This window comes from Megascapheus bottae, chromosome 13, assembly GCF_031878675.1.
Source record: "Megascapheus bottae isolate mThoBot1 chromosome 13, mThoBot2.hap1, whole genome shotgun sequence".
In the NCBI taxonomy this organism is placed as follows: Eukaryota; Metazoa; Chordata; class Mammalia; order Rodentia; family Geomyidae; genus Megascapheus; species Megascapheus bottae.
In genome coordinates, this window is record NC_143521.1 from 37,069,049 (window position 1) to 37,091,481 (window position 22,433).

General features: G+C 39.4%; 1 protein-coding gene across 1 annotated transcript in view; it reads right to left on the minus strand.

Annotated features, from left to right (window-relative positions):
- The window catches only part of Limch1 (LIM and calponin homology domains 1), a 292,070-nt gene that overhangs the window by 142,661 nt on the left and 126,976 nt on the right, over window positions 1-22,433 (minus strand). The window contains exon 3 of the mRNA XM_090343161.1: window positions 15,764-15,833. Within this exon, the coding sequence (XP_090199287.1) occupies window positions 15,764-15,833 (70 nt within the window). The remainder of the gene's footprint in view (window positions 1-15,763; window positions 15,834-22,433) is intronic.

The following is a 22,433-nucleotide window of genomic DNA, read 5'->3' on the forward strand; positions in this document are numbered from 1 at the left end:
TCAGTAAAATCACAGTTTAAGAGAATTATGGGACTTACAAATCAGGGCCCAACCTTAAAAAAATCCCAAATTCACTGCAGTCTTCTCCCTCCTCATCTTTCTCTCCCCCTTCCTTCTTTTCCTGCTCCTGCATGTCTTCTTTATATTTTGAACTGTGTAGCAAAGAACGATGAGGAAATTGCACATTCATTAATTTACTCTTTGTGAGAATTATATTAGGTACTTCATATAGTATTCCCATTTTACAGACAAAGAAATAGAGCTGTCAAGCATTTAAATAACTGTCAGAGGGCACCCGGCAAGAAGCTGCAAATCCAGGATCTAAACTTAGATCAACACACACCATGGCCTCCCAAATAAAAGCTTTTGCGAAGGCGAAGGGCTACAGATTATATGTTGGACTCCCATGAAATAAACATTGAGTATCTGCTGTGCACTGTCTGCTGCAAATGCCTGCCACAGGCATAAACAGCCAACATTCCTGCTGGTTTTCTAGTGACCACTTATCATCGTTCTGAGCCGGTGAATCTGCTAGATAAAGCGGTTTGGGAACTTGGTTCTCCTTATTGTTATCTTTTGAGATGTCGTCCCCTAAAATAATTCCCGATCTTTTTAGGATTCTCTCTTGAGAGAGAGAGAGCCAGGTAGAAAGATGTAGCAGGCTGGAGGGGGTGTAGTGAAGAAAGAGTGAATGCGAAGAGAGAAAGCATGAAAGAGTGACAGGACTCCTCTTTGAGACGCCTTTCTTCCTTTCACTTGTCATGTAAACTTACTCTGTTTACCTTAAAAATAATCAAATGAAAGGGTCACTTAAACTAGGTTAGAGAGACAAACCAGTAAGTTTCTATATCTTCATGAAAAGTTAATTAAAAAAAAAAGACAAGGGGCCGGGAGTTTGGCCTAGTGGTTAAAGTGCTTACCTAGCATGCATGAAGACCCGGGTTCGATTCCTCGGTACCACATACATAGAAAAAAGCCAGAAATGGTGCTGAGGCTCAAGTGGTAGAGCTCTAGCCTTGAGAAAGTCCAAGGACAGTGTTCAGGCCCTGAGCTCAAGCCCAGGACTGGCAAAAAAAAAAAAAAAAAAAAAAAAAAGACAAGCCATAGCTGGGTGTCAGTGGCTCATACCTGTAATCCTAGCTACTCAGGAGGCTGAGATCTGAGGATTATTGTTCAGCTCCAGCAGAAAAGTTTATGGGACTAATCTCCAATTAACTAGCAAAAAGCCTCAAATGGAGCTGTGGCTCAAATGGTAAAGAACTAGTCTTGAGAAAAAAAAAAAAGAAAAGAAAAAGCTAAAGGTCAGTGCTCAGGCCCTGAGTTAATGCGTTAGGACTTGTACAAAGAGAGAAAAAGAAAAAAGGAGGAAAGAAGAAAAAAGAAAAGCCATAGAGGAGAATGGTAGATCCTCACCCCTTCCTCCTACAAGCAGGCAAGAAGAATGAAGTCACGAGGGCCTGGAAGGTTTTCAGAGAAAGCAGAATCCCTGCCTGCCGGGCAACTGAAGCTTGCAAACTTTGAGGTTTTCCCTTGACCTTCACATCCCACAGCCCTCACCCCCACCGTCCACTAGAAGCCTTTTCTCCCTGCTGATTCAGCCACATAGGGACTGGCCCAGAGGGGACAGTCCAGACATTTGGTTTATTCAACACCATGAAGGAAATGGCAGTAATTCAGTGAGAGAATAAAAATGAATCAAGGTGATAAACATTGATTTTTCTGACTATATGGACATGAATCATTTTGCCACGGGGATTCGTGAGGCTCTGTTTCAGCTTGGTTTTTCAATCCCGCCTCATAAATTTGCTGAAGGAAAGAAAATTCCCTCCCCTACATCATCACCCAAGGCACGAAGTATTTAGCCCTCAGACAGGTTTGACGGGGCTTTATTAGAGGATTGCCCAGAAATAACTTCCATTCCCTCCCCAGCCTGCAGTAAATACTGACTCTGAAAGACAAGCCTTTGAATCCATACCTCACTGACCTTCCTCCCTCCCCTCACTTTAAGGAAAGATGCTTAGACTACAAGCTGGGAGCAGACACAAGAGCATGGTGTGAGAGGAATCTTGGAGGGGGGGGGACTAGGAACCACTTGGTGTGTGCACGCTTGTGTTTCCCCAGGGCACACCAGTGCTGTCAAGTTTATTGTACTCCCGAAAGAAAATCTTCAAACTGCAACAAAGTTCCTCCTTAAAAATCTGAAAAGTCCCCTTTGGTTTGACCAAACTAGGCATCTTCCACCACAGTCCAGAAAAAATAAGTTGCCCTTAGCAACTAATAAAATGCCTCCTTGGAAGCAAAGGATGGTTAAAATATCAAGGAATACTGTGAGTTCACAACAAAGCAAATTTTGACATTATCTTAGCCATACTATAAATACATCAAAAGTAATCATTTTTTAAGATGAGTGTTAAAATCTAAATAGGTTCCTTCCTTCTCTCAGGAACACCATGCCCGCGTATATTTTTCAAAATGGGTTTACTTACCACCTCACACTCAGCTGAAGTCACCGGGGGAGAGGGATGGGGCGTGTCTCCAAGGTGCCCTCACATCTCCCAGCCCAGCCAGGGCTCTGCCCAAGCCAGGCTGCAGTGGCGGAAATGCTGATGCTGAGAAAGGGAGTGAACTGGAAAAGGGCTCATTGCCACACCTAGTAGGGAAGGGGGCGGGGAATTCTGTTCCCTCTGAGGAAGGGGAGCTCAGCTCAAGTCCCAAGAGCTACACATGCCCAAATTCAAGTCTGCTGGACAGCTTGGAAACTGCCACTGGCATACACTAGCTGACAGAGCCATCAGTCAGCCTGGATTTTGAACAGGCATGCCAGTGGGATCCGAGGAGCAAGATTTCAAGGTCCCGGGTAGGAATAAGTAGCTGCGTGGCCCAGGGCAAGTCACTATTGTCAGAATGTCAGTTCCCTCCTTTGCAATACAGCGGTTTTAAAAGTGAGTCTGTTGGGCTGGGAATGTGGGTTAGTGGTAGAGTGCTTGCCTAGCATTCACGAAGTCCTGGATTCAATCCCTCAGTACCACATAAGCAGAAAAGGCTGGAATTGGTGCTGTGGCTCAAGTGGTAGAGTGCTAGCCTTGAGCAAAAAGAAGCCCAGGGACAGTGCCCAGGACTTGAGTTCAAGCCCAAGGATTAGCAAAAAAATAAATATAAATAAAAGTAAGTCTATGATCTAGGCACTAACTCCTGGGGGAGGGAGGAGAGATATGCAGGGAAGGAGGAGGAAAGGAAATCTAGAAAGATCTAGAAGATTACAGTTTAAAGCTAGCCCAGTTCACTAGACTCCACCTCCAAAATAACCAGCAAAAGTAGAGCCAGAAGCATGTTTCAAGTGGTACAGCAGCAGCTGAGCAAGCAAGCCAAGTAAGCACAAAACCTTTAGTTCAAATATAGCCAGTATCAGCAAAAAGTTAATAATAATAATAACAATCTCTGAATGGCTTCTAGTTTTGATGGGAATTCTGAGGCCATCATAATAATGATGAGTGGAGCTATAATATACTGAAAACATACTACATGCCATCCATAGTAGATATCTTATGTATGTCATCTCAATAAATTGCACAGTACTGAGGTTTTATTGACCCCATTGATAGATGAGAAAACTTTCAGGTCATGGTGTGTTATAATCCCTTCATATCTACTCATCTATCGTATCCAGTCAGTGTTTTCAGTTTAAATGATGCCATTTAATCTTTGTGCCTGAAATCGAGCTGACATCTGTGAATGGAATTTCAACACGGTTGAGTGATTAATGTGTTTATAGTCTTTGCTGGTATAATTCTGAGATACTGGTATTTATGGTTATAGCAGTTCATGCTACTGAGGAATCTCTTTTCTACCTTTTTAAAAAATCTATTAAAACTTCCCTAAAGGATATGAAATATTTCTTTGTGCAGATTCTAAAAACAGGAGCCTGAAATACATGAATAGGAATGTGTGTGCATTTACTATTTGGAGTCTGGGGATACTACAAACACGGTGTTCAGAATCAATTCATCATTTATAGCAGTTTTGTAGAAGATATGCCAACTAATTCATGAGTGTCCTGCCATTTATTGGATGCTGGCATTCAATGCTATTTATCAATAACTTTGGTGTTTCCTTGCTCATTTTGTAGTTTCCTTACAATATGCACTTTTTTTTTGCCAGTCCTGGGCTTGAGCTCAGGGCCTGAGCACTGTCCTTGGGCTTTCCTCAAAGCTAGTGCTCTACCTTGAGCCTCAGCACCACTTCCGGCTTTTTTTTTTTGTATGTATGTGGTACCAAGGAATCGAACCCGGGTCTTCGTGCATGCTAGGCAAGCACTGTAACCACTAGGCCAAACTCCCGGCCCCCATGAGAGAATTTTTTATAAGCGAATGAGAAGGGGATGGATTCACATTTGCCTCAGTTTTGAGATGCTGGTAGACCCACAATTTGAGCAGGAAGCTAGCTAATAACCAGACAGGTGTCTAGCAATGCTTTTGAAATGTTTGCCAAGACAAACTTCCTACAAAAACAATCTCAGAGGAAGACACATTTTAAGAGAAGCATTGTTTGTTTCAATCTAGAATGGTTCCCTTTATACACAATGTCTTCCAACGTTTGATGCAATGCTTTTCTATTGTCAACCTACAGAGTCCTTACAAAGCTGAGTTTGTAGTCCGTGCTAGGATTTAGTTGCCCAGAAAGTTCTTTTTTACAAAAGCTAAGAAAACATTTTTTAAAGGTAAGACCTGGGCTGAAATATGTCTTGATTGCTATCAGTTCCTCCCTCCACCCTGCCCGCCCCACCCCCAGCCCTCAGTGCTCCTGACTGAGGTCTATTCCTCAGGGAGAAAGTAAGGAACTTATATAATGTCATAAACACTAATGAACTCTGCTCAGCAAAAGATAAGGGAGAACAAGCGGTTTGCTTTCTTCTTCAAATAATGGATTTTTTTAAAGCCCACCACAGTGGCTCACACCTGTAATCCTAACTACTCAGGAGGCTGAGATCTGAGGATCACAGTTCAAAGCTCAGGCACTAAAGTCCCATGAGACTCTTCTCTTCAATTAACCACTAGAAAAGTGGAAGTGGTGCTGTGGCTCCAGGGGTAGGGGTAGCCTAAACTGAAGAGCTCAGAGATAGTACCCAGGCCCAGAGTGCATGCCTCAGGACCGACAAAAAAATGGATTTTTTTCCTTTTATCTTGAGAAGGAAGGAGGAAAATCAAAAGCTTTACAGCATTGCTATGTATAATCTTCCACCTTTGCAGGAACACAAAATAATTATCGAAACACACTCAAAATAACTTGTGGCACACAAAGAGGTCATTTGACTTCAGCTAGAAACCACCATCATTCATAACACTTGTGAATAAGAATTTAAGCATGTGGCTAGCTGAACTGTACAGCCTTCTACTGGCTTCCTGGAATGAGCTCCCTACACCTCAGATTATGATTGTATTTGACTATAAAGAGATAAGGGAATTTTATTTGCGGTAACCTGGGTGGACCCTAAACCAAACTGTCATGATGATTCTCCAGTAAAAAGAGGAAATGTGGACACAGACACATAGCAAGAAAGGCCATGAAATTTATGCAGGGAGAGGAGCGTCCATAAGCCAAGGAGAGAAGCATTGGAGAAGCTGGTCATGACCTTCCAGTCTCCTAAATGGGGAGAATAAGTGGGGAATGGAAGTCTGTTGTTTAAGCCATGTAGTCAATGGTACTTGTTATCAGAAATAACTGGGACAGTGCCCAGGCTCTAAGTTTAAACCCCACAACCAACAAGAACAATCAAAACAAGCAAACTATCAAGCCAGATGCTGGTGGCTCATGTCAGTAATCCTAGCTATTTCAGGAAGCTGAGAGCTGAGGATCAAAATTAGAAGCTGGACCAGGAAGAAAAGTCTGTGACTCTGTCCAATTAACCAGCAAAAAGCCAGAAGTGAAGTTGTGGTTTAAGTGGTAGAGTGTGAGCCTTGAGTGAGAAAAGCAAGGCAAATGCACAAAATCCTGAGTTCAAGTCCCAATACTGAAAAGAGAAAGAAAAGAAAGGGGAAAGGTAAGTAAAAGAAGAAAAGAAAGAGAAAGGAAGAAAGGAACAAAAGAATGAACGAATGAACTATCAAAGGGCAGGCAGAGGAGATGCTGTAGAGCACAAGATTGGTAGAAATTATATCTAAATAAGTTGTCAATTATATGAAGTTACCATCTATTATGATTTCAGATCTAAAGTGTAATTGCTCATGACTTCTGTAGTTTCAAAGTCTTTTTCTTATCCTTCCTCTTTCCAATCCTTCTTTCTGATGTGGAACAAATATTCTAAAGATAGGACTAAATATAATTAAGGAGGAAAAAGCTTCAAAATCTGTGATTATTAAAAATTGTCTTCATATGTACTTAAGCATAAATATTTAATCTTAAAATTACTCATTCACTCACTGAGTCCAACTTTTTAGGACATTTTCCTGCGTTCCCAACCAACACTTCCAATAGCCTGCCAAACATCTGCATGCAAATATCTCTGAGAGATATAGCCAACTCAATATATCCAGAAAAGAATTCATCTTTTCTCTTGGAATCCATTTCTTATTCCCCTGATCCCTAGTAATGGCATTAGTATTCTCCAAGTTGTTCAGGTCCAAAATGTAGCTGTCACCAAGCTGAACATGCACATGTGTTCTAGCCTCAGAAATAAAAGGTACATCATTCCGTGTGCCACAATTGAAATGGCATGTTTATTTTATTAACTATACTGGTAAAAAAATGGTATGTTGTGTAACGAATGGCATATTATATTCAAGGACAAAGAAATCCTGTCTCTTCATCTCTATTCCCACAGCTTCTAGCAAAGTTTAAGAGCTTCTCGTGTCTCGCTAGGGTTACTTGCCTTCCAATTGACTTTTATTGCTGGTCTTTTCTCAAAACTGGCTTTCCACAGAGCTGCCAGAGTTTTCTAAATTCCCTGTTCTCACTGGCTCTCACAGAATACCAAGGAAGGCCAAACTGCTCCCCTGTGGCATTTCTGGTCTCAGTGTACAACCTGGTTTATTTCCAGAAGCCTTGACTCTCTGGGAACTCTGGGCTCTATCTGCAGGCATATGCAAATACTGGCCACTCATAGACAAGAGCCAGGTTCTTCTCATTCCCAACAAGAATTCTTTCTCCAGTTCCAACAACGTGCTTCACTTTTCCTAGGACCCCTGATCATCCTACCCCTTGTCTAAAGCTCTTGAGCTCCAGTCAGAACATCTTCTTGGGCTGGGCACTGGTGGCTCACATCTGTCATCCTAGCTACTTTAGGAGGCTGAGAGTCACAGGACCATGGTTCCAAATCAGTCCAGCAGAAAGTCTGCAAGACTCCATCTCCAAAATAACCAAGTAAGGGGCCGGGAGTTTGGCCTAGTGGTAGAGTGCCTGCCTAGCATGCACGAAGACCCGGGTTTGATTCCTCGGTACCACGTACATAGAAAAAGCCAGAAGTGGTGCAGTGGCTCAGGATAGAACACTAGCCTTGAGGAAAGCCCAAGGACAGTGCTCAGGCCCTGAGCTCAAGCCCAGGACTGACAAAAAAAATAACCAAGTAAATACCCAGCCTGGAGATATGAGTCAAGTGCCACAGTCAAGGGAATATGAGCTAGAGTTAGATACCCTAGTACCAACAAAACATCTACAAAAACAAATAAACAAACCCCCCATCATTAACATTCCAGCCCACCTGTATTAGCACTTCTGTCTCCTAGAAGAGCACCCCTAAAGGACAAAAATTCTGTTTCGAATCATAAGTAGATTTTGGAAGAAAGGAGAAAACAAACCATCTCTTTTGGGTGCTATGTGCATATGAAAACTAGAGACAGAAGTTGGATGTCATACAAGAGGCTGTCCAAAGAAAACTGTGTGGTCCTTAAAATCCTATGAGCGAAAGGATATATTTTTCAGGAGAATATGAAATCTAGGTTCTGATTTCTCAATAGATAATTGCAGATGGTCCTCAACTTACAATAGGGTCATGTTCTGATAAACTCATTAGTCCAATGCAGTGCTGGTTGTTTACTCTTGTGATTTCAAGTGTGTTTTCCATTGAATGAGTATTGATTTCACACCATAGCAATGCTGAAATTTTTTAAATAAACCAATACAAGGCAGAGGCTATCTGTACAATCTCTTCATTCTCCATCATAGACAGCTGCCAAAGGCTCCGGTATTCAGATGCTTACTGAAGCTCTTAACCTGGGACTAGAGGCTTGTTTTTAATGAATGGAGTGTATTAGAAGAGAGGTGATGTCACTTCAGAGATCAAGTTATGGAGAACATTTACTTCCATAATCTTTGTTTCCTCATTCTCTTGCTCTCTTTCTTTTTGCTATAAGTGGATCTATGTTCTTTAGCAAACTATCCACATAAATAAACTAAGAATTTCAAGTATTGCCCAGCAAGGACTTGAAAAAGCATCAATACTTTAAATAAAGCCTGTTAGAGACCCCAAACCAGGGACTCAGCTAAGTCTCGCTCCAATTCCTGGCCCACAGAAACTATAAGATCACAAATGCTGTTATTTTAGGCCACTAAGTCTTGGGGTGGGGGAGGAGGTAGTTTGGTATACTGCAAGGGGTAGTATGTTTTCCAAATAAGAAAAACAGAAGGGAGACAATAAACACAGAGTGAGTGGATGAACAGAAAAAAAAATCTTATCTATCATATCTTTACAAGGACCCCATCTGCTCCTCTCATCCCACCATGAAAAATGCTGACAGGAAGACTGGTTGTTAGTCTGATCCAAGTGAACAACAAAAAGTCAGTCTGCTAATATGGACATCAGAATGTTCCCTGACCCATCTAGCTCACTGTGGAAAGTGGCTCTCACCACCTGACACTCTTATGCATGTATTCACCAGGCAGCCAGGTCTTTTAGTTGAGATAATTGGTTAGTTTAGCCCTGATTTCTAAGAGCGATTGATGTGCGAGATAAACCTAAAACACTGTCTTTATTTAGAAAGAACATGACAACCTTTATTCGAAGGTGTCTGGGGTTTTGTCCATAGACACCAGAGAGATACAGGATGCCACTGGAGGAAATGAGGGATGGGCGAGGATCTGGACTTTTACAAGCTCATTGTGGAGACTGTCACAACTAGCAGCACACAGGCCATACTGACTTACATGGCACTAAATGAACTAAGAAGCCACTGAGTTCCTATCTCACCATTCACCTGAAGGCAGCCTTGAACGTGGCAAAGACCTTCCGTGTTTGAACTGGTTTTCCTACAGTCTGCATTCCTGCATGGCTAAACTGATGAAATGCAAACCAGTAGCCCTTCTGCAGCTTGTCCTTGGCACCAACCCCAGAAGCAGCAATTGAGCATTCGCTCTGTGCATGGTGTGGGAACACAACCCAGGGTTCTCCAACTGTTGCCAGGAACGGGGATCAAGGAAAATGGGTCATTGCAGTCAGTTCGGGCTGAGATTCTTTACAAGGTCTATTCATTCGCCTCAGTGAACTGTTCTTCACAGAGAACATCGCACACTTCTAGGCCTTGCTTGGCTCCCAAGAACAGTCTGACAAGCTCCACAGTCGGCCAAAAGCCAAGAGAGGGAGAGGTGATTTCCAGGCCTCCCCTCCCTCATACAAAGAGAATTCTGAGTCTGCTTGTTCCCGAATCTTGCTAACCTAAGCCAGAATCACAGGCAAGGACAGCCATTTCTAGCTAGAAGGACTTGTACTGGGAAAGGCTAACAAAACAGTGATAGCAGAGAAAAGGGCAAGAAGCAAGAATGTCAAGAGCCTGGAAGATTTCATGTTGTTGCAGACAGGGAAAGCTTTGGAGAGGGCTAGTGTGTAGGAGATAAATGTGTGCAGGATGCACACACACAGAGAAAAAAAGCCATTTTAGGAAATTCTGTTGCGTGTTGTAAATGGAACCACTATGATTTTTTTTAAAGATTTCAGCAAGGATTTTTAGTCCTTATGGTTATGGGTTGTGTCACCAGTATTCCTTTGGCTGTGGTGGTTGTGGTGTGGTCACATGGACTTTGATGTAGTAGGTGACAATAGGTGACAGTAGACATATTACATCTACAACCTTTTACACACACCCCTGCCTCAATCTGTTTAAATTAATAGATATAAAATGAGAAGAGTAATTGGAAGTCTCCTAAAGCCATTAGGTCAAGGCCTCCAAGCAGAAAGAATCACATTCCTCTCCATAGTATGAGGCCTGATGGAAATAGCATGACAGAGTAGAAAAACATTCTGACATTGGGCAAACCTTAATTCAAATCCCAATCCTGTCCCTTTTTAATCTAAGAGCTGGTAACTTACTTTTTGCACTTTAACTCCTAGGCACAGAAATAAAGAAATCCAGGAGGCCAGTGCAAAGACTAATCAGAAAAATCAAAACAGTGCTTTCTACATAATGGATATTGAATATATAATAGTTAACCCAACAATGGTAATCATTCTGGCTTCTTTGAGTGTTTGCTTTGTCTCTCTGGTGGCCTAAAACAACACGTTTAACTGGGAGAAAAACAGACACACAAAAAAAAACCCATAAAACTTTTACTTGTGCTTTTCCTAACATAACTTTAAGATAAATCATTGGAAGAAGGTAAAGTTTCTAGAAATTATAAAGAAGGTTTGGACAATATACCCAAAATAAAAGCCTTCCCATGGATGTTCTGGGCACAGAAGAATTCATGTCCTGGTCATATTTACACAATACTTTTCCTTGGTTGGTGGAAACCTGCAACACATGGGTTCCAAACTTACTGGTAGTCTTCTTCCTTAATAATGAAGTTTGCTAGTTCTGGGAGTGCAGCTCAAGTGGGAGGTACTTCCACAGAAAACAGAGGCCACGAGAAAAATTTGCCTAAGACTCAGATTTCCTTCTACTCAGCTCCCAACAGTTCACATATCCACCTTCAATCCAAAACAACATTTTTAATCTCACATAATATGGAAATCTCTACAGTCTTTTCATCATTCCTTCTGCCCTAACCTTCCTCAAACAATAAAACATCAAATGCTCTGCTATTAATATAACAAAACAAAGCAGATCCCTGAAAGCTTCCTAAAGACCCCTGCGTTTATGGGAATTTACATGTTTATTCATTTTAGAAAGATCAGCTGATCTTACCTTTGATTAGAAAATACATTCCTTTGGGAAAAAAAAATCCTGATTAAATTAGGGTTACTAGATAGTAATAAAAAATACCAATTCTATCATTCCCATTCCTATTCTTAAATACTGAACTTTAGAGTCAAATTTCCACTGTTCATTGGGCTGACAGGCATTTTGTAAAGCTTGGTTTTACACAGAGGTTGGGAGAGGATTTTGAAGGCATTAGCCAAAAGAAAGAAAAAGATGAACTCTGTCAGGCCTATAGTCCTAGCTATTCAGGAGGCTGAGATCTGAGGATTGTGGTCTGAGCATTCAAAGCCAGTCAGGGCATCTCTAAATAACCACCAAAAATTCAGAACTGGTATTGTGGCTCAAGTGATAGAGTACAAGAAAAGCTCAGGGGCAGCACTTAGGCTGTAAGAAGTTCAAGCCCCGGGACCAAAACAACAACGACAAAGTAAGCCTCTTACTCATAAGACAAGAACCCACCGTTGATGCGTGTTCCATCTTTAACTGGGAACCTGGGAAGAGGCAAAACACTGAAAGAGAATTCACATGCAAGATCAAGCAAATATTTCAGGACTGTTCTATGATGGCCCAGAGCTTGAGGGGAGATTCCTCAAGAATCTATTTCCAATGAAATTTGCATACATGTCTGTAGGCAAATGAGTGTCAGAATGTAAAATCTCAGCACAAAAAGGCTTAAGCCTCAAACTTCTTTAGTAAGCAAAGATCTAGAATGAAGCAACTTCAGCTCCAATCTAATGACCATTACATTGAGTTTCAGAATGTGACCACTCTGTGCAATGCTGATGAGCTGGTGAACTGAAGGGTAGCTTTATAAAAAAGCCTGTGGATGCCAAGACCTAAATTTGAGGTCTTTGTCTCTGGCAACAGCTAACAGTATCACTAACACCTAAAAAAGAATGCAAGCATCTGCAGGCAGTCACCACTCAGCTTCATATGTCAGCAATCCTTAAAGAGGAAACACAAACCTGGAGCCAGAGCCTTGGCTTTCTGGCCAGGAAATGATATTCCCTTACTTTGCTTTAACATCTTTACCCCCAAATCCTTTGTAAGCACTGTTCAACTCAGAGACTAAAATATACCTATTCATGCCTTTGTAAGTCTACACGTTTTTATAATTTGGGATTGCTATGTGAAAACATACTTTCCTATTTTATTATCCAGTCTCACAGTTGGGCCACCTTATTTGATTGGCTTCTCAACACCAGGTCATTGAGTCCCATACAACAAGCATGGGTTCCAGGCATGGAAAAACCCCAGGCTGAAATTCTCAGGTCACCATAGCTTCAACTACTGAGGACTTCATGATTCACAGATGCTCACTGACCTGTCAACCCCCTAACAAAGTATAAACCAACCTCCAAGTCTTAGGTACATTTGAGGAATTCTCTGCCCTCTGCCTATCATGAATATCAGAAAAAGAAGAAGGTTATGTGATAAATGTATTCACATAAAAGCCTCTTTCCAAATCATACTAAATGAAGTAAGCCAGACCCAAAGGAACATGGGCTCAATGGTTTTCCTCATTTGTAATAATTAGTACACATCTAGGACTCTCCTAGCAGAGGATCACAAGACTAAACGAAAGGGTCTCTAGGATATGGAAACAACAGCTATATCTTGTGTGATTGTTGTTCTTAATGTACTATTTCTCTTCTCCTTTGTTGTCCTTTGGTTAATCTCATATTGTTACAGTATCTGACTTTTTACCTGGTATATTGTATATACATTTATTTGTTTATTTGAAATAGGAAAGAGAAGGGGGAAACAAGATGATTGGGAAGTGGGGGGAGGGAAATGGGGACAAAAATATAAGAAGGGGTATCAAAGTGTGAAAAGTAATGCACCTACTGTCTGACAAATTTAACTGTAACCCTCTATACATTACCTCAATAATAAAAAAAATAAAATGGAAAAAAGTGTCTTTCCAACTAAGCCAAGATGGCATCTGCCATGTTCAGAGCAACCACTTATTTGAAATTTCTTCCTGTCCAAGGAAAAGAATTAATTTATTTTAATCTTCAAGTTGCTTTTATTGAAAATTCTCAAACCTACCAAAAAGTTTCAAGAATATTAACAGAATTGTATATTATTTAAATTTAACATTCTACCACATCTTCTTCCTTTATCTTTTATCTCTTATCTCCAGCTCCCTCTACATATAAAATTATACATTATATGCATATACTTTGCTGACATTTAAAAATTAGTTGTACTTATCATGACATTTCGTCTCTCAGTACATCATTCTAGGGTCAAGAAGAATAGTGTATACACAGCAGACTGTTCATTCTTACACACAACACTGAGAAGTTATTATTACCTTATATCCAATCTATACTCAAATTTCCTCTGTGGTCCCACAGAGGCTATTATAGTGTCCTTTTCAGTTATGGATTATCCACATCAGGTCTACTAAGTCATTTCTAATCTATAACAGTTTTCTGTCCTTTTTAACTCGGAAGTTTCCTTGAAGCACACTGATAGTATTGAAGAATACAGGCCAGCTTTGCAATACAAAAGTCTTGTCTTGCCTGATTACCCCTTTGGCTCTGTGATTGCTTAGTGCATCACTAGAACACCTTGTCAGGTGACAGCATTACAGGTACTGGTTAAGTTTAATCAGGGCCAAATAGCCACTAAAAGTCAATGTCTAAACATGAATAGGCAAGCATTTTATAAACTTTTACTTATTTTGTCAGTCCTGGCTTAAATTCAGGACCTGAGCACTGTCCTTGGGCTTTCTCAAGGCTAGAGGCTTTACTTTTAAACTGCTAGGAACAGTTCAAAATCTTACTCCCCAAACTATGTTTGGAGAGTGGTTTTTCTTCTTTTTTTTTCTTTTTTGCCAGTCCTGGGGCTTGAGCTCAGAGTCTGAGCCCTGTCCTTGGGCTTTCTCAAGGCTAGAGTTCTACCATTTGAGCCCCAGCACCATTTCTGGCTTTTTTCTATGTATGTGGTACCAAAGAACCGAACCCAGGTCTTTGTGCTTGCTAGGCAGGTACTCTACCACTAGGCCAAACTCCCAGCCAACTTTTCTTCTTTTGTCTATTAGCTTTTTTTCTCCAATATGAGGGGATGCTAGCTATAACTATAGATTAGGATCTAACAGATCACAAAAACGGAGACAGTGTTATGTGAGAGCTTCATAAATGACTAAGATTTGGTAAAGAATAGCAGCAAGAGGATATTAGATTATAAGAAAAAGAAGTATCAGGAGAAAGGGTACCCACACAGGGATGAGAATTTAATCCATTCATACATTAAATAAATAATAATAATAATAATTAATGTGCATACTAATATTTACTTATTGATAGTCACATATTAATAGTCACATACTTATATTTATTTTATAAAGTTATTTGAATATATTCCTCCTAAATTTATCCATTTGCCAACATATTCACTTATGTAGTTCTATGATGCCGGCAGACAAAATTAGAAGGATCTTTAATGGCTAATCACTAACTCGCTACCAACATCAGAAATGAAAGGCATCCATAGGGACAGAAATTCTTAAAACAAAGCAAACATGCAGCTCATTCACGTAGTTGCTATCGATCCCTTCCTCCTAGGACCCCCACAGCTCTCAAACACAATAGTTCTTTTAACATCTAATTTTAACTTGTCACTGCGATATGGCTAAGAAACTCTAAAACAATCAGTAAAGTTTATGTGGGATCCTGCTTAAATTCTTGACATTTTTCTCATTGTTTTCTACAAAAATACTCACATAGAAGTCCACTGAAATGGAAACAATTAGTAAGCCATTACCAGGCCACAAACATACCTAGCTTTGCGTGCCCATGTGTGCATGTATGGGTGTGTGTGTGTGTGTGTGTGTGTGTGTGTGTGTGTGTGTGTGTGTGTGTGTGTGTGTGTGTGTGTGTGTATGCATACTAGGTTTCTTTCTGAATTATGATTTGACTGTCTTCCTGATCTTTCCACCTTTGCCCCCCCTTTTCTAAATGAAAGGCCATATCAATCAGAGAACTAAAAGTAGTTGCCAAGAATTGTAAAGCATCTTGGTGCGTGGAAAAAAATACGCTGTTTCTGACCACCTGTGTACATTTGAGCTATGGATGTGACTTGGTTGGGTCTGGGAAGGGCCAGAGCCAGGGAAGGGTCACACTTTCTATGACATTGCACCCCCTATTCCCCCACTGTCGGTTTAGAATTTGTTCACTTACAAATAGAACTTTGGTATTTAAGCCAAAATAGGCTTTTAGTACTGAAAGCAACAATTTACTATGGAAGGGCTATTTTCTCTTGGAATTCTTTTTCCCTTTCCCTCTGTGACATAGAAAAGCAGTAAAGTACCAAAATGGGAAAGTGTAATGAGAATCACATTCCTTCCCTGAGGTCAGCCCAGTTATCCACCTCATACCCCAAACAAATTTCCCTCTTTAAGACTGAAGAACTTTATCACTCATAGGGAAAAATAAACAAAAATTAAGATGCCATCTGGACATTGCTGGAATTTTTCATTTTTAAGTGACCTTTGGGTTTAATGGATTCAGTACCTTCCCATTCAAGTATAATATATATTACAAGAAAGAACTGTAATAAATGGTACTGTCATGACCCTTAGGTTAAAGCAAAGGAATATTGGGAAATAAATCTCAATTCAGGATACTCACCAATCCTGCAATGGGGGTAGGCAATCTATTGATCTTTCTAACAAGTCCTGGCTTTATAGCATTCAGCAACCTGTCATGAAAAAGGCAGAATGTCAAGTGAGACATAAAGCAAGATGGATCACACAAATCACCTTCATTCGGAGCTACAGTTAAATTGCTGAACAGGAAAAGCAGTGAATTTAAAGCATGCAGTAAATCTCAATAATTTATAAGCCTTTGTGCATATCAAGTGAAGAGCTCTGCTAACATCTAGTTTTCCATGACAGGTGAAGTTTTAGAATTTGGAAATGTTAGGAAAGAAGGAAGAAGAAGGAGACTAGAAAGTTAATGGACAAGTATGTGAGTTGTGCTGGGGCTGGGAAAGAATTTTCTAGAATTGTAGCCATGTGTTACAATGAAAGTAAGGCCTGCTGCCAATTTTCCTGACTAAAGCAGAGGCCTCTCTAGAGATGAACTAAGTTGAAGAACATCTATCTTTGCAAGTGATTTGCCAAGACAAATCCTGCCTCTAGAACTGATTTGCTCTTTGAGGAAAGTGGCTTATTAAATGTGGTTGGGTTTCACTTAAAAAATGGATGACTATATTTTGTAAGAGGTTAACCAGTCATATCCTGAAGAACTTAAACAAGGCTAACCACAATTCCCTAGGTACAAAACATATTTGAGTAATAAAACATTTTCAGAGTGGGGTTATAATCATGTGAAATGGTAATACAAGCAAGCAAATGCAAGAGAAACAGTTATTATATTTCTTGAAGAAATAGAAATTCAGAGTTAAGAGAAATCAGGAAGGCAAGTTTAGAACTAAAATACAGTTGGTGTTCAAGAGCACAGCACGGTATTTGCAGAATAGATTATCCATAAAAGTAGGGGATTGTAGAATGGAAACATTTATTTTCACACTCAAGAATGAGGCAGTAGATAACTTGTCTCAGGATACTATCCATGCAGAGAGGAATTTAGGTCAAGAATTTATTATAATTTAGGGTCACTAATCTACAACTCCTGGCCCAGGCTCACCCAACAACTGTGCTTATAAATAAAAGTTTTATTGATTACACAGCTATAACCATTCACTTACATGTTCCTGTAGCTACTCTTGTGTTGTAAGAGTTCAGTAGCTACAATGGAGAATAGACAGCCTACCAAGCATATAACTTTTACTATTTGGTCCTTTACAGAATACAGCTTGCTGACCTGTGTTATAATTCATGCAATCCAAAATTCTAAAAAATCCTTAAGGCCCTACACTTGGTCAATTTCTATCAATAAATAACAGAAAGTCTTTGAAATACCATTATAAACATGTTGAGAAAGGTCCCAATGGTGGTATGATAGACAGTAGATAATCTGCTTTTGTATCAAGCATTAATTGCTAATTGATTATGTTTTGGAAATTGACAATTTTGGGGGGAGTAATGAGCCTTACAATGCAGATAGAGCAGTGTGCTATATACATATATGTGTGTATATACATTATATACATATATATATATATATATATATATATATATAAAATGCAACAGGTATAGAAGGATTTAGGAAAGCTGATAAAGAGGCAAGACCAGTGGTTCTGGGCTCCACAACTGCCTAGTCTGGTCAGTTAGCCCTTGGTTATATTAAACAAAACTGCCAGTCTCAGTTTTCTCAACTCTAATGCAAAAATATAATGCTACCAATTAAACAGATGTCACTGTGGCTTAAAAGAGATGAAAACCATAAGAATCTAGCATATAGCTTATAAGTTCCATAAATGGTTCTCTATGTGTGGGCAGAAGTGTTCTATAGGAAAATGATTCAGAGCATTTTAGATCACTTTCTTAAATAATCTTATATATTTTTTAATTAAATGAAATAGTATTCCTACTAGAAAAAAAAGCCTTGCTGCCAATTTACTAATGTGGAAAAAGTAACAAAATACTCTAAAACTCATAATCCAAACATTTTTTTTCTTTTAAAGAGGCACTTTAAAAAAATCTAAGGCTGGGACTATGGCTTAGTGATAGAGTGCTTGCCTAGCATGCATAGAGCCCTGGGTTCCATTCCTAAGTATCACATAAACAGAAAAGCCACAAATGGTATTGTGGCTCAAGTGATAGAGCACTAGTCTTGAGCAAAAGAAGCTCAGGGACAGTGCCTAGGCTCTGAGTTCAAGCCCCCCGACTGGCAAAAAGAAAAAAAAATCTACATCCAAGATACATTGGTTTAGGCAGTAATAATAGCTCTACTAACTCTTGACATATATTTAGACTTTCAAAGCTGTTTTAAGTATTTCATTATATTTCTCCTTCATAGGATTCTATTTGTGTGATAGAATCTCCCTTGTCACACAAAATAAATATTAAAAGTAAACTATAATGCTAGTTAACAGAATGAAAGCTATTACCTTTCTGATACTGTTTTACTATTTAAAAAGTAATTTGTTGTAGATGCTTTTGAGGGGCAAGTAGTATGATAGAGGAGTGGAGACTGATTGAAAAAGTGTAAACATGTGTTTCTTTTTTATATTTTATGTTTTTAAAAATATAAAATAAGCTGGGCACTGATGTTTCATACCTGTACTCCATACCAGAAGTGGTACTGTGGTTCAAGTGGTAGAGTGCTAGGCCCTGAGTTGAAGCCTCAGGATCAGCACACAAAAATAAGTAAATAAATTATATATATATATGTAATTATACATATATACATTATATAATGTAATTTTTACATTAATAAAATAGCCACCATGATCTTACATATATAAACTATCTTCAAGTCCAGTACTGTTTTATTTTTTCCTATAAACATTCTCCCAATTCTTTTCCCAGTTTACAGTACACAACAGTAAAAGATGACATTGAATTCACATTGTAGAAATGCCCAACACCTGCTTATCTTTTATTTTGCATTAAACAGTGGATATTTCTATATGTTTTAGGAAACAAATGGAACATTCAACAGAAAAATGATGAGTAATTTTATTTCATAAACTACTACTGCCATCTTATGTAAATTAAGATAGAAATATTCTCATTGCAAGCCTATCAATGGCATGTCTTCAAGTAGTGATAAAGTTACTGGAAATTTTATATTTGTGTATCTTCTCAGGGGCATTATCATCCAAACCTCTCCCCCCTGCCAAGTTATAGGTACACGGGTTACAGTTATAGATTGATCTCACTCTTTCTACAGAAGAAAAAAGTTGAGCTGTAAACAGATGGAAAGATGTCCCCAGAGATAGATAAAGAGCTACTTTGTAGCATGGATGAGACAATTTTCAACCCCTGGGTTGGTCATTTTCTACAATTTGGTGCTCCTGAAAGTATTGTTTTAGTATGTGCCATCAAAGCACAATTACCAACAAAGCAGGTTGTCAAACTACAATGGGATAATATCAGCACCAGTGAAAGTAAACTAGGCAGGAGTGTCTGGTGAAGACTGGAAAGTAGAAGACACATTAAGTGTGTGTTCTCCAACAAATCTCTACAGGAATTACCTGACAGAAAATCTCCATTCAACCAAATTCTACACCAATGTTTTGCCATAGGCCTTTGGCTATCAGTCTTTGATAGATAATTTTTGTTTTCTATCTGCTAAGAGACTACCTCAATGTTCGCTAAAAAAAAATATTTCTGGGAGGTTGACATTTTTGCCCACTTGTGTCTTTTATGCTAAATACGCAGAATTCGCTAACAAAGACAAAATTATCTAAGAAATAAGAGGTCACGTAGATGGAAATATCTCCATATGTTTACTGATAAAATAATTCTCTGTCATTTTGTGTTGCATAGTCTCACATATTGTGTGTTGCATAATCTCATAGGCACTGAGAAGGCAAGAACTGAGATAAGCAAAGTATTACTTGAAATTGATAACTGTGGTATAGGTAAGTGAGTGTGCACTGGAGAGGACAAACAAGTAAATAGTTGAGGGAAAAAACTGAGATGGCAGAAACCCTGGGAAGACCCAGACCTTGTAGACAAGACTTTAAGGGATGGTCAGAGGTCTGCTTTGAAGAAGTAACATTTGTATTTTAAAAAAATGATGAATGATACAAAATATTGTTCAGGGAGAGAAATGAGAAAAAGAGCTCCAAGGAGACTGAATAGAGAGAGTCCTTGAGAAAAGAGTGGGCTTGGGCCTAGGAATGTGGCCGAGTGGTAGAGTGCTTGCCTAGCATGTACAAGCCCTGGGTTCAATTCCTTGGTACCTCATACACAAAAAAGCAGGAAGTGTGTTGTGACTCAAGTGGCAAAGCTCTAGCCTTGAGCAAAAGTGCTCAAGGGAAGCACCCAAGCCCTGAGTTCAAATCCCAGGACTGGCAAAAAAAAGAGAGGAGTTGGTATACTCAAGGGATAATCAGAAGATTCATGTAGTAAGCTGAGCACAGGAATGGAGCACACAAGTAGAGGAAGAGATGTGAGACATGAGGAAACAGTATAAGCAAGATCCAGGCCCAGGAGAGGTATCTAGATCTAAGGTCAGTGTAAACTACCAGGAGACATTTAAGCCAAAGACTGAGATGATCTAACTTATATTTTTAAAATATCACTAGATGTGAATAGGTGTAACATAAATTTACGACTTTCAAATTTATAGAAATTTTATGCTTATTAAAATTATAGATATCAGAAAGCATAAATGCATGAAATATCACAAATAATTTATAGCACTCAGCTTGAAAAAGAGGAAGACAGGGTCTGGAAACTTGTAGCTGGCACTCTAGATTTCATTTTTCTGGGGAGGGGGAAGGGTCTGGTCATGGGGCTTGAATTCAGGGGCTAAGCACTGCCCCTGAGCTTCTTCTGCCCAAGGCTAGTTCTCTACCATTTGAGCCCAAGACACTTCCTACAGCAGCTGCCTTCCAACTACAATCCTGACCTCAGCCTCCTGAGTGGCTAGGATTACAGGTATGAGCCACCAACACCTGCCTAGCCGTCTAGATTTTAGCAAGTAAATCCAACATGCATTAGTTTTAGGTGACTGGGAAGTCATGTGATCAGGGTTATAATTTCCCCTTTAATAATGAGGGTAAAAAGCCCTCACTCTTCACCCAGAACGATTGGAAGGATCCAATAAGATGATGTCTGTTATTAGCTTTTTATAAATGGAGACTTGCTGGTTTCCTTAGTTACTGTTTTTTGTGTGTGTGCATTGTTGGTCATGGGCCTTGAACTCTGGGCCTGAGTGCTGTCCCTGAGCTCTTCAGCTCAAGGCTAGTACTCTACCACCTTGAGCCACAGCACCACTTCCATTTTCTGGCAGTTGGTTGGAGATAAAAGTCTCACAGACTTCCATGTGGCCAGGCTGGATTTGAACTGAGATCCTCGGATTTCATCCTCCTGAGTAGCTAAGATTATAGGCATGAACCACCAGTGCCCAGCTACTGTCTCTTTTTGTCAGGTAAGCCCAAGGTTTTTAATTTCAACTTTTTCATTAGCCAGCTGCCAAAGACTAAAATAAGCTTGACTTAATTTCTTTTCTGGTTACCTTTACGTAAAATTCTCATAGAAATGGGTCATATTGCCTTCCCTAGTACATCTGGTGAAAGGGAAGGTATGTCTAGAAACAAAAAAAATAATTATGATCTTAAATCATCCTCAATTATGAAAGAAGTTAATGATATTAAAGGTAAGCAAAAATAAATGTATTTCTTGTGACACAATTAAAATGATATGTACTAAACTCTTACATTTAAACCTGAAACATATATCTTATAGACTGTTCCATAGTTCTTCATATAGTTAGAAAAATACTTCTTGAGCATGTCTGACATCTGCTCTAATTTGGATAGTGGGAACATAAAAGAAACAGGAAAGACCCACATGTCTGCAAGCACTCTAATAGGTTTCAAACCCACGGGAAGATCAGAAGTGGTTCGTTGTCATATGGCACAATGCATGGCCATCTTGAGCTCATGAGAAGATGAATTAAAACATGTTTGGCACATACACTCCAATACAGTTCTGAAAAGATTAACAACTCGGTCCCTTAAAGAAATAGTTGTTGAGACAGGAATGATTCTCCAGCCTAGAATGTATTTCATAACTCTTCATTGCCCTCTGAATAAATAGATGGCATTATCTCAGTCATTGTTTAATAGTTACAAAATACAAAGTGAAAACATTTTCTCTTCTCCCTACAGTATCTAACAAACACCTCCCACTCCTGTTTTGGAAAAAAAAATCTGTTTCATAGATTATTCCAACAGGTTATGTAATATCCCTACAAAGCATATGACTGAAAACATTAAGGTCCTGTTATGAGACCATCTAGTCAGTATGAATGACATGAATGTGCAATTTGTATGTTAGTGGTTGCAGAGGTAACTTTCCTTAACGATTGGAAAACTTTAAGGGATATAGTTTACTCCACAAATCATTCGCTTCAGAAATTCAATTTTAACCATTATCTTAAGGTTCAAGTTTGAGGGAAAGCAGAATTGCTAGCTTGACCTTAAACTTGGGGTTGGGAAATTCATGCCTAATCTCAAGGGGCACCACTTTGTTGTTTATGACAAAGATTACACGATGATTCCATTATCGTGATTTGTATAGCTGCAACAGGCAACTAGGATTACCCTCTTTGTGTCCCTTTGAATTTGGGTCAGTAGTGTTTTTCCTCATTCACTCTGGGCTTGTCCATGGACCCTGGATGAAGGCACATTCATTTAACCTACCATGACATCTAT